Source organism: Ctenopharyngodon idella, chromosome 11 (genome assembly GCF_019924925.1).
Source record: "Ctenopharyngodon idella isolate HZGC_01 chromosome 11, HZGC01, whole genome shotgun sequence".
Classification (NCBI taxonomy): domain Eukaryota; kingdom Metazoa; phylum Chordata; class Actinopteri; order Cypriniformes; family Xenocyprididae; genus Ctenopharyngodon; species Ctenopharyngodon idella.
The window spans coordinates 13,003,025-13,016,068 of record NC_067230.1 but is presented as its reverse complement, the minus strand read 5'-3'; the positions used below and the strand labels follow the sequence as shown (position 1 = coordinate 13,016,068).

Here is a 13,044-nt window from a genome sequence, read left to right as displayed (position 1 = left end):
TCAACATTTTTAGATGCAAAGACATCATGTAGTCCTTTTATTAAGCTATGCAGTTATTCAGGTTGTACTGAAGAAAGCTTTGTTAGTTTTGTTGGACCTCCCATTGACTTCTGTTGTTTTTAGAATATGATCATTATAATTATTATACCACACCTTCTCACAAGACACCGTTTTTGTTGTTATTGTTGTATGTGAAATAAGACATTGTTCAGTCTCTTTATGTAGCTTTTAGTCCCCACAAAAATAGCAACATGACTTTATTGTCATATGTTATGTTTTATTATATATTATATTTTATTATTAAAATGTTATTATATAATATATAATATATAATAAAAATAATATATATTTATAATGTATAAAATATATATTTTTATTATATATATTATATAATAAAATATATAATATATTTTTATAATATATTGTATAATAAAAAAAAAATATATATATATGTGTGTGTGTGTGTGTGTGTGTATATATATATAATATATATATATATATATATATATATATATATAATGTATATGTTATATATATGTTATATATTATTTAATATATAATATATTTTAGAATATAATATAATATATTATTAATAAATTAAGATAAATTATAAATACTATAGAGACCATCCCTACTTCTATTTTTATTATGTTGGGTTTATTGCTTTTATTTACATTAAATAATTCATTATTTTTAGGAAAATGACTTACTATAGAATTTATATTGTCAGGGGGCATGATTAATTTCATGCATATGATCATATGATCATTTTGTAAATATTTAATTTTATATTTATAAACTTAATATGTATTAACATTCAATTTTCAGCCCAAATTATTTCGAAATTTAGGTGTCAGGTGACATGATTAATTGAGAACCTTTTTAAAAAATATATTTAATTTTATTTATTTATTTATATATATATATATATATATATATATATATATATATTTATAACTTTTTTTTTAAATTATTAATATGTATTTTGAAAAAATTAGTCTCTGTAAATTAACTTTGTCAGCCCTAATTACTTCAGAATTTACACAAGTCAGAGTGCATGATTAATTGGGATAATTTTTTAAAATATTATATTTTATGTATTTGCTATATATTTTAACTTTTTTTTTACTGTATTTTCAAATAATTAATCTCAGTAAATTAACATTAAATTGACAGCCGTAATTAGTACAGAATTTATATAAGTCAGGGGGCATGCAAATAATCTGTATCTGTAATTAAATACATTTATTTTATAATTAAAAAAAAATATTTTAATATGTATTTTTAAATAATGAATTAATTAGTTAATAAGTACTTTAACTTCAAAATAACAGCCCTAATTATTTCCAATATTTATTCACTAAAAGAAACTCTATCTTGAAAGCTTTAAGTTGTTGAAACAGTTGGTCTTGCGCTCTTTGTTTACTAGCCTCGGATGGTTCGTGCACTTGTAAACATTGCTGCGCACAGTGCAGTCATTGTGTCTTGAAGGTTAATGCATGCTTACAGTGCACTGCATCAGTCTGCGTGGAAGCGCAGTGTTGGGTCACTCAGCCCACAGTGGACGGCACAGGCTGCCCATATATTCTTATGATGTGGGTTCAGAGGGGGAGTTGATTGAATTAAACATGAGGGACTGCAGACAGTGGCGCTCAGTCCCAGCCGCATCCACCAAAATATGCGGGCAGCGTTTGTGTTTATCTGCCATCTGTTTGTGTGTTTTATCATTCTGTCTTGTGTGTTTGTCTGTGAAAGATCTCAAAGACCCTTATGAATTCCTGTCTTCTTGTGCTGTGTGTCTATGTATGTAGTCGGACTGTGATGATTGCCTGCGTGAGCCCTTCTGACCGTGACTTCATGGAGACCCTGAACACTCTGAAGTACGCCAACCGCGCTCGCAACATCAAGAACAAAGTGATCATGAACCAGGATAAAACCAGTCAGCAGATCAGCGCCTTACGAGCAGAGATCGCACGCCTTCAGATGGAGTTAATGGAGTACAAAGCGGTGAGGAGGAGGACCTGGAAGGCTGTGGGATAATTCACTCCATAATGAAAATTCTGTCATAATTTACTCACCCCCATAACATAAATTGTTCTTCTGTGGAAAAAAAAAAAGATGTTTTGTAGAATGTCTTGACTGTTCATTTCCAAACAATGAGAGTGAATTGGCACTGAGGCTGTCAAGCTGCTAAAATTACAAAATAAAATACTCAAAAGTAGTTCATACTACTTGTGTGCTAAAGTCATTTGAATGAGGAACAGCCAGAAAAAAGGTCATCATTAGCTGAAAATCTGGCCCTCATCCAGCAGAGTCATCCAGCAGGTAGACCTTCATGGTGGCGTTTTATCTACAAATAGCATGTCTATGTATTTTGTATGTAAAATGTCATCATGCATTGGTTGCGAATTCATCAATGATCATTCGAATGATCTCTTTTATCTCTACTCAAACCTTTTGAAGGGTAGGTTTAGGGGTGGACCTTCATGGTGACAGTTTACCTACAAATCATCTAATTCATAAGATTTTACTTGAAGATGTTTGTAGGTAAAAAACATTTGTAGTTAAAACTATGAGTCACTAGGAGTTAGTTGTGAATTCATATCTCTTTCATACATTTTTTTGTATGATCTACTCACACTCTTTAGGGTTAGTTGTAGGGGTGAACCTTCATGGTGACGGTTGACCAACAAAACATAAGTTTTCGAGCAAGATCGTACAAATTCACACTCGTGAGATCATGTTGCCCTCCGTCATATCTCTCAAATCTCAATTTTTGCTTTCGAGAGGATATATGGGCTGAGAGTGATGACAGATTTTTCATTTTTGGGCGACAGAAGTACCAACTCGCTTGAGTTATTAGGATGGCAGACGTATGACACATGCCAGGATGTTATAGGCAGCGGGAACCAGTTTAGAGTGACAGAATTGACTTTAAATGTCAAGATATCTTATTGTTTATTTTACTAGAGAGGAAACAATTCGAGCTGACATAAAAAGTATCATCAAGCAGCTAAACAATTACTTCCTCTTTTACTAAATCAAATGGAGAACTTACAGTAGATAGTGAGTCTGGTGATACTCTTTCATGTCTACACTTATTTCTTCTCTTTCCTTCACTGCCACCCAGTTGGAGCTCTAGCTGTTTATGTAATAAGTCCAGGAGATGAGGAAGCCTGAGCGGTGGGCTTGTGGGTCATGATAACATGGTTGAGCTCATGGGATCTCGCTGGAGTTAATGGAGCGTAGCAGTAGCTTAGCGCCTCAGCCTGACCTGGATGATAAACGGCCTCTGGAAGAAGTTAGCGATTAGCTGTGATGGCGTTGAGAGAGTTGAGCCGTCCTGACAGAGAGACCGCGTACGAAAGGATTGGGGGTCTGTTGCTAGGGTAGGATGAGGTCAGCGCCTAGTTTTCCGTTGCTCAGTCTTTTGCTCTTTGGGTTTCTTTCAGGGAAAGCGAGTGGCCTGTGACGATGGATCCGAGGGGTTTAGCGATCTGTTTCAGGAGAACTCGATGCTCCAGAAAGAGAATGATACTCTGCGTATGCGGGTCAAAGCCATGCAGGAAACCATCGACCACCTCAACACTCGAGTCACCCAGCTGCTCACCAACGGAGTCAACCTGCTGCTCACCAAGACTGGTGAGGGCATTAACATTGCATTATGTGTTTAAGACCCCCTGTGGAGAAAATCAAGTTTTTAATGTTGTTTATATGTCTATGTGGTGTTTTTAATATCCTTTAAAGACAAACCATGTTCTCAAATTCATCAGTCGACACCATTGGTGAGAATTTTCTCCTTAAAACTGCAGTGATCTAAAGACAGTTTCAAAAACGCGGTTTGAAATCGATAGTGTTTCTTACATCACAAACTACCTTGTAACCAATCATGTCAACGTGCCGGTGGGCTTTAGCATATCATTAACTATAACTATGAAGCAGGGGAGTCTCAAAAGAAGCCAGGTTATCCCGGTATTTTTTTCTGTTGTGTTGATATGAAAAATTGGGTAGATTTAGCCATATAACGGGTGTATAATGTAAATTACGATGTTATGATGAGTTGTTAAAAACGTTTCTAAGGACTTGGAATATTAGAAGACAGCTGTCTGACTCAGATGGCGAATGGGAACATGGTTTGTGTAACATTTGCAACACATTATTAGCTGTTTGATAACATAGTCAAGCAAAAGGCTAATCATATTAATTACTGTTATGAATCTGACATTGTAAAGAGTGATACCATTGTGTTTACCTCAGTAAGTTGACCGAGTGGATCTCTGAGCTGGTGTGAGCAAGTGGAGGCGGGGCTAATTATCATATTTATTGATCCACATATACTGAATAAAACAAGCGTGTTGATTATGATTCAAGTTATTTAAAGGCATGAAGAGTTTTTTTCGCAGGAAAAAATGTTTAAATATGTAATTTTGGTGATCAAAGATGAGTTTTAAGGGATAAAATTATTGACTACAGGGAGACTTTAATAGAAATATGAAATAACTTCTTCACTACATTTTACTGCTAAAGCCATTATGAGTGTTTTCCACATGAAGTTGCAGCATTCAGGTGGTAGCTCTCAGAAAATTGTTTACAAGTTGTAATTACGGGTTCTACTGTACTATGCTTTTTAAAAGTTGATATCTCATAATTAGGGTAATTCTGACATGGCGTGAACTCGACTTTAAACCTCAGAAATAAAAATAGTTGAGAAGTACAGGTTTTTTTTTCTTTCTTTTTTTTCTTTGAATCCATTCTGTCGAACTGCTTATTTCCATTTGTTTTTCATTTGAATTACTTTGAAATGTTCACATCACAGAGTCCCCACTTTGCATGCTTTAGGGCCGTGACACACCAAGCCGACCGTCGGGCCATTGGACTAGTGTCTGATAGGCTAGTTTTTGCGGTGTGTTCCACACGTCGACTCAAGTCGGGCTCAGGTCACGGCAGTTCACCCAATTCAGCACGTTGAATCGGCGTCGGGCCGTCGGTGAGAGAGATCGCTTGGCGAATGAGAATAAATCAGTGCATGAAAATGTGATGAAAGCAAGAAGGCTGTTATAATTTTATGTCATCTTACCTTAGTGTTCCAATGTGCGAACATTTTCAAAACAACATGAGCCGCCTGGAATGAAGAAAGTGATCAGCATGATTGACATTCGAAATTGTAAGCAAGCGCTGCTTTGTTTATGGTTTGTATATCTGCAGTCCTAGTTTCGGTTTGCCTTTTTGAATGACGAATATAGATTGATACCAGCTAATCTAGACAGTTCCTTACACGCAGGCGCAGATCACACGTGCTGGTTGACAGTCAGCTGTAGTCTTTTTGGCCGAGACGCAGTCGTTGCGAGGCGACAACACTGTCAGTTTTTGTCGGCTTGAAGTCGGCTTGGTGTGTCACGGCCTTTGAATTGTGTTAGTAAAATTTTATGTTGGTAAATGTTTCTGCTTACTGAGTATTGTTATTCATGTAAAAACTATTAGAGAAGAAATATATTGTTTTTTAAGCTATACGACCCAGATCTAGTAGCTATAAATGGCAAAATAGCAGGGTATTAGTTAGCCTGTATGTAACTCATCTTAACTAGTTTAATTGGCCACTGAAGGCCTCCATACAATATTTAATTATTTCTTGAGATTGTATTATTTGTACTCCTCTGAGAAAATTGTTTTATTTTGTTGATACCCTTGAAAAGGTTTTTAACAAAAAAAAAAAAAATATTCTATTTTAAATTTTAGTAACTTAAAGTATAGTTTTTGCAATGAAAACAGCCAAAGAAGCTGGCGTGGAGTTAAAAAACAAACAAACGTCATTCTTTCTTGTCATTTCTTCTATGCTAAATAAATCTATCACTCTTTGTGCAGGTGAAACGAATGAGGAGATTGGCAATCTAATTCAGAACTACATTCGAGAAATTGAAGAGCTGAGGTAACAATTGAAGTGACACTTTTGTATTTTGGATTTATCATAGCAATAAAAAACAATGACTCAACTCTCTCTCTTTGTCTCTCTCAGGTCTAAGCTGCTGGAGAGTGAGGCCATGAACGAGTCTCTGAGGCGCAGTTTGTCTCGCCTCTCCGCGCGCTCTTCATACCCGGCCTCCCACCCGTCCACTCCAGCACACGCTCTAGGCTCCTCCCCCTCTGTTTCCATGGATGCAGAGATGACCGATGTGATTCGTCAGGCCAAATTAGATGTGGAGAGGCTAAAGAAGAAAGAGAGAAATCAGAGGAGGAAGAGGTGAGGCCTGAGGAGCAACCGAGTGTCTGTACATGTGTGCATATGTATGATTTATTTATTTACATTTTATTTTATTTATTATACTTTATTATTTATTTTATTGTTTTATTTCATTTTTTTTTTTTTCATTTTTCTTAGCATTAGATTGATTGTGTATTCGGAAGACTTTAATATGCTTGCCCTGAGCCAATAAGAGGCTGTAAAATGTGGCAGAATTAGATTTATCTCTTTGTTTGTCTGTGTGCCAGTATGTCTCGACCGACTCAAACTAAGGACAGCAGGTTGGCACAGATACAAGTATCTCTCGGTAAATTGTCTGTCATAATGAATATGACTACAGGAACGTCCCGCTCTAATGTGGCTGTAATGGGAGAGAGGCCATGGGTAATTTGTGAACCCAACATTACAGAATTACTACTAGAAGTCTCAGCTGGCAAAGGGTAAAAAGCAGAAGTGCCAGGATAAATCTCTCCTCTGCATGAGTCCCTGTGGTACGATTACATGACTATTAAATGACGTTTGCATCAGATGTTGGTGGTATTGTCAGAATTATGGCCTGATCCATTATTTTATGTGTGAGATTATGTGATGAATGCTGTATTGATTACATCTGTCAGTCTGTCGATTGTCTATTGAAATGTTAATGATAGTTCACCATTGTCTCTCTTTTTTTTAGTCCTGAGAAAGAAAAGGGTTTGAAGAAGAGAGCCAAACTTCATCCTCAAGAAAATGGAGAAAAGAGCGAGAATGGGCTGAGCAGAGAAAATGAAGAGAGACGAGAAAATGGAGATGGAGACTCTGATAATGAACCTGAAGAGGTGAGAGAGGAGGTTTATTCATCGTATGGAAACTGGTCTAAGAAAGTTGTGATGGATGAAGTTGCATGACAGTGTTTTATGAGAATGAATGCGTGATGTTATGAGAAAGTCACAATAGAATAAAGAATAAAGTGGTAATAATGCAAGAATAATTTTTGATGGCAATATTTTATGAGAATAAAGACAAAATGAATGAAATTGTAATGTTTTGTAAAAAAAAGGGGTGTGGCAATAAAATATCAAGAATAAAATTCATATTTCAGGAAAAAAATTCACACAGCAGAATTTAATGGCAATAAAGCTGTAATATTACAAGAATAAAACCTTAATATTTTAAGAAAAAAAAATCACTTAAAAACGTTAGTCTTGAAATAAAGTTGTAAAATGTCAAGAATAAAATCTCATTGCAGGAATAATATGTCATATACCAGTATTTAATGAGAATAAAGCCGTAATATTGTTGAATAATATAAAGTTGAAGTATTTCAAGAAAAAGTTATATATTGCAGGAATTAAGTCATAATAGTTAGAGGGGAAAATTCATATATGTCAGTATTTTTTGTTTTAGAGTAAAGTCATAATATTATACAAATAAAGTGGTACAGCAGTGTTTAAGCATAGTCATAATACTGCAATAATAAAGTTTTTATTTAAATAAGTCATGATATTAAAGAATAAAGGTTATACATCAGTGTTTTATAAGTTAAAAATCAAAATGACATGAATAAAGTTGTAATATAACAACACACTGCTGTGTGACTTTCTTTTTTAAAATATTAAGTCGTAATATTGCAAGAATAGAGCTGTAAAATTTTTGAGTTGGAATTCAGTAGGCGTAATTACTGTATATTAAATATATATGAAGCATATTAGAATGATTTCTGAAGGCTCATGTGAAACTGAAGACTGGAGTAATAATGCTAAAAATTCAGCTTTGACTCACAGAAATAAATTGTTTTAAAGTATATTAAAATAGAAAAACTTTATTTTAAATTGTAATAAAATTTCACAATGTTAGTTTTTTCTGTATTTTTGATCAAATAAATGCAGCCTTGGTGAGCAGAAGAGACTTCTGTGTATATATTTAAAGGATTAGTTCACTTCAGAATTTCCTGATAATTTACTCACCCCCATGTCATCCAAGATGTTTATGACTTTCTTTCTTCAGTCGAAAAGAAATGATGGTTTTTGAGGAAAACATTCCAGGATTTTTCTCCATATATTGGACTTCAACGGCTACCAACGGGTTGAAGGTCCAAATTTCAGTTTCAGTGCAGCTTCAAAGGGCTCTACATGAGCCCAGACGAGGAATAAGGGTCTTATCTAGCGAAACGATCTGCCATTTTCTAAAAATAAAAATAAAAATGTATATACTTTTTAACCACAAATGCTCCTCTTGCACTGCTCTGCGAAACTGCAGTTTGGACCTTCAACCCGTTGAACCCCAGTGAAGTCCACTATATGGAGAAAAATCCTGGAATGTTTTCCTCAAAAACCTTAATTTCTTTTCGACTGAAGAAAGAAAGTCATAAACATCTTGGGGGTGAGTAAATTATCAGGAAATTTGAATCCTGAAGTGAACTAATCCTTTAATGCTCGGTTTTATTTTCACCCTATGCAGGATGGCATGTATCCTCTTCTGGAGGATGATCACGAGGAGAGCGGCTGTGATGAGGATGAGGAAGAGGAGACCAGGGAGGAGGAAGAGTTTGACAGCGACGAAAGCCTGGTGGATTCTGACTCTGACTCGGATGAGAAAGGTGCATTCTGGGATGCATTTTTTACAAACGTCCAATCAGTCCCTTTCATTCACACTAACCTTTTAACCTGTGGCTCCTCCTCTCTCAGTGAACTTGCAGGCCGATCTTGCAGACCTGACGTGCGAGATCGAGATCAAGCAGAGGCTCATCGATGAGCTGGAGAACAGCCAGCGGCGGCTCCTCACGCTGAAGAGCCAGTATGAGGAGAAACTGATCCTGCTTCAGAACAAGATCAGAGACACACAGCTGGAGAGAGACCGCGTGCTGCACAACCTCAGTGAGCGTCTGCCACATTCACACTATTTTTCTCATTTATGATGTATTTGGGTGATTTTTGCAATTTGGCAGTGTTTTATGAGAATAAAGTCAAAATTACAAGAATAAAACTGGTATTTCAGGACAAAATGGCAATATTTAAAGTTCCACTATTATGCTATTTTTAAAGATTCCTTATATTGTTTTGGCATCTCCTAAAACAGGTTTACATTCATTCAAGGTCAAAAAACACTTTAATTTTCTCATAATATCCACTGCCGCATCAGCTCGGTCTCTCTAAGCCCCGCCTTTCCGATAACTTGCTCTGCTCTGATTGGTCAGATGGCCCAGTCTGTTGTGATTGGTCGACCGCTTACAGTGCGTGTCCGAAACCAAAGCCCGTTAGCATATCTGAATCTCAGCTCTTCCTCAGCACTTGACACACAGTGATACGAACAGTAATGATGCCGTCGTTTTTACCGTATTAATCTCATCAAAGTGGATTTGCTTTGGCAGCAGAAAACAGACCTTAATATTTCAACAAATGCGACCTTAATATTCCAACAATAACATATTACAGCAGTGTTCTTCGAACGTTAATGAGTAATATTTGTGTTGTATAAATAGGTATATTAAGGCACTTTGATAATCCCAGTAAACATTTATTCTTTGTGATTTTAGTGTCCATGGAGAACTACACTGAAGAGAAAGCCAGTAAAATCAAATCGGACTACGAGAAGCGTCTGAAGGAGATGAACAGAGACCTGCTGAAGCTGCAGGCCGCTCAGAAGGAACACGCTCGCCTGCTGAAGAACCAGAGCCGCTACGAGAGAGAGCTCAAGAAACTGCAGTCTGAGGTGGCTGAGATGAAGAGAGCAAAGGTGAGAGCTGGAGAGCTTTATTTTTAGAAACACACTGCCCCCTTGAGGCCATCAGGAGAAAAACACCTCAATGTTTCAATAGTGTTATCAACTATAGAGATAACTGACTGTAATTGAACACAGTGCCAGCTTTTTGTTTTAAGACTGTAATTAAAAAAGCACCACTTTTCCCATGAGAGTAGAATTTTTTTGATGAAAGTAGCTGATCCCTTAAGCATAGACTGTGTCCCAGTTTGCATACTTATAATGTATACTAAAAATATGCATGCTGGTAATGGGAAAAGTGCTTACTTTTGAGCATGTTGTGAGATGTACCAGCTTTGGAAAAGTGGCTAGACCTAGATACACTATCGTTTAAAATTTTGGGGTCACTACAATTATATATTTTTTTATTTTATTTTATTTTTATTTTTTTTGATGAACATTTATTCAGCATGGATGCATTAAATTGATCAAAAGTGACAGTAAAGACATTTATAATGTTACAGAAGATTTCTATCTAAAATAAATGCTCTTTTGAACTTTATCAAAGAATCCAGAAAGAAAAGGAAAAAGGAAGAAGAAAAAAAAAAAAAATATATATATATATATATATATATATATATATATATATAAAATATATATCATGGTTTAAAAATTATTTTCAACATTGATAATAATAAGGAATGTTTCTTGAGCATCAAATCAGCATATTAGAATGATTTCTGAAGGGTCATGTGACACTGAAGACTGGAGTAATGATGCTGAAAATTCAGCTTTGATCAGGAATAAATTACATATTAAAATATATTCACATAGAAAACAGTTATTTAATTGTAATAATATTTCACAGTATTATTTTTTACTGTGTTTTTGATCAAATAAATGCAGCCTTGTTGAGCAGAAGGGACTTCTTGCAAAAAACAAACAACAAAAAAAACATTACAAAATCTTAAACTTCCCAAACTTTTGTAAAATGTGCATTATACGAAAAAAGAACACTATATGGAATAAGTCTGTCATATAATGCAGTGTGCTTGACTTGACTGTCACGTTCCAGCGTGATGAATGAGCCACAAATAAGTGCAGCCAAAATTTTAACACCTCTATTTTCACTTATTTGACAATCCTGCCAAAAGTTCAGATATTTGTACACACAATTGATTTAAAAATCCTAAATAGCTTAATATTATTCATATGCAACATTAAAATGGAAATGTACTATGATTTGGGCCACAAACTGGAACACTGGACTACTAATTCCTTTTTTTTAAACCATTAGACACTGCTGTGTTTAGTAGTGTTTCTCACAGTGCTTGTTTGTCATTCCACCTATAGGTGGCGCTAATGAAGCAGATGAAGGAGGAGCAGCAAAGGAGGAGGGTGATCGAGGCGAAGAGGAACAGAGAAATCGCACAACTGAAGAAAGAGCAGCGACGACAAGAGGTTTGTCTGATTAACAATTAAAAAGGGTTGTTTATCATGGTGTATAAAGTATTTACTCTCGCTCTTCATGCTCCATCAGTATCAGATCCGTTCTTTGGAGTCCCAGAAGCGTCAGCAGGAGATCGTGTTGCGGAGGAAGACGCAGGAAGTGACGGCTCTGAGGCGGCTGGCCAAACCAATGTCGGAGCGTGTGGCCGGACGCGTAGCCCGCAGACTCACCAGCGTGGACTCCGGAGCAGAGCTGACCACCAGTATCACAACACCCCCCTCTGTACTGGACTCTACACGCTCAGTTTCCAGCATCATACGGCAGTGGAATACCAAACTAAATGGATACCTGGGAGAGAACGAGACCCATGGGACTGGAGGAAGCCTGGCCAGGTCAGTGAGTCACACATCCATGACTCAATCAGTGCTTTCAACGAAGTAAAAACAGTAATATTGTGAAATATTATTACAATTTCTATTTGAATATATTTTAAAATGTAATTTATTCCTGTGATCAAAGCTGAATTTTCAGCATCATTGCTCCAGTCTTCAGTCACATGATCCTTCAGAAATCATTCTAATATGCTGATTTGCTGCTCAAGAAACATTTCTGATTATTAATCAATGTTGAAAACAGTTGTGCTGCTGCAAATAAACAACATTTATTTGAAGTGGAAATCTTTTGTAACATTATAAATGTCTTTACTGTCACATTTGATACTTTTGAACGTTATAACATTATTATAAAAATATTTAAAATAATAATAATAATAATAATACTAATATAGCTGCAAGCAGTCATTAAGGGGCCAAGCAAAAAGAAGCAACAAGAAGTAAAATATAGCGTTTTAGTTAGTGGCAATTTAATATGTTGTTCAGTTATAATGCCCCCAACAGGCACAATCCCACCACTTTTTTTTTGTATGTCCTCAGAGTGTGCCCATAAATAAGTGTGTCAAATTTGGTGGTAATATCTCATTTTGTTTAGGATTTATAGACATGTATGTGTATGAGTACATAAAAAATGACCCATGCATAACTTTGATTGCATTTTTTTGCCACTTACTATCAAAATTTTGGCATTTGGGCTTCAACGCATAGCCAATGACCAATGTTTCCGAATTTTCTGGTGGTTTTGTCTCAATCGGACTAAGGGTTTCGAAGATATTTATTAAGAAAAATGTGTTTGCATTCCAATTTTAGGGAAGCCCTGACCTGAACCGCATGGTGGAAAAAAAAGAAGGAAAACTTATAGTAGGGAGGGAAAAAAAGAAAACTTATCTCGTTATTTCGACATAAGTGAAAATAGCAATACATTCTATTTACACTAAGTGACGATAGCAGCATTTTCTCTTTCAATATTAACCACTAGAGGGCAGAATAAGACAGGGAATCATTTAAAGAGCGCATTGTAATTATGTTGAGCCACTGTTACAAGTTGGTGCTACAAAATCCAAGAGGTTTATCATGGGAATTTGCATTCATGCCAGGCTAACCTTTATTTATTCCCTAATTAACCTAATTGATTCCCTGTCTTATTCTGCCCTCTAGTGGCTAATATTGAAAGAGAAAATGCTGCTATCGTCACTTAGAGTAAATAGAATGTATCGCTATTTTCACTCAGTGTAAATAGCATCTACAGCTATTTGCACTGTAAATGATTATATTTATTAAAATTA

At 35.7% G+C, this 13,044-nt stretch overlaps 1 protein-coding gene across 8 annotated transcripts in view; it reads left to right on the top strand.

Annotated features, from left to right (window-relative positions):
- Positions 1-13,044, top strand: part of kif21b (kinesin family member 21B) — a 100,800-nt gene that overhangs the window by 50,355 nt on the left and 37,401 nt on the right. For all 8 annotated transcript variants that reach the window (XM_051911617.1, XM_051911620.1, XM_051911621.1 and 5 more), the window contains exons 8-17: positions 1,812-2,007; positions 3,453-3,642; positions 5,863-5,926; positions 6,014-6,238; positions 6,915-7,056; positions 8,678-8,816; positions 8,905-9,093; positions 9,753-9,952; positions 11,270-11,377; positions 11,457-11,758. In XM_051911617.1, the coding sequence (XP_051767577.1) occupies positions 1,812-2,007; positions 3,453-3,642; positions 5,863-5,926; positions 6,014-6,238; positions 6,915-7,056; positions 8,678-8,816; positions 8,905-9,093; positions 9,753-9,952; positions 11,270-11,377; positions 11,457-11,758 (1,755 nt within the window). The remainder of the gene's footprint in view (positions 1-1,811; positions 2,008-3,452; positions 3,643-5,862; positions 5,927-6,013; positions 6,239-6,914; positions 7,057-8,677; positions 8,817-8,904; positions 9,094-9,752; positions 9,953-11,269; positions 11,378-11,456; positions 11,759-13,044) is intronic.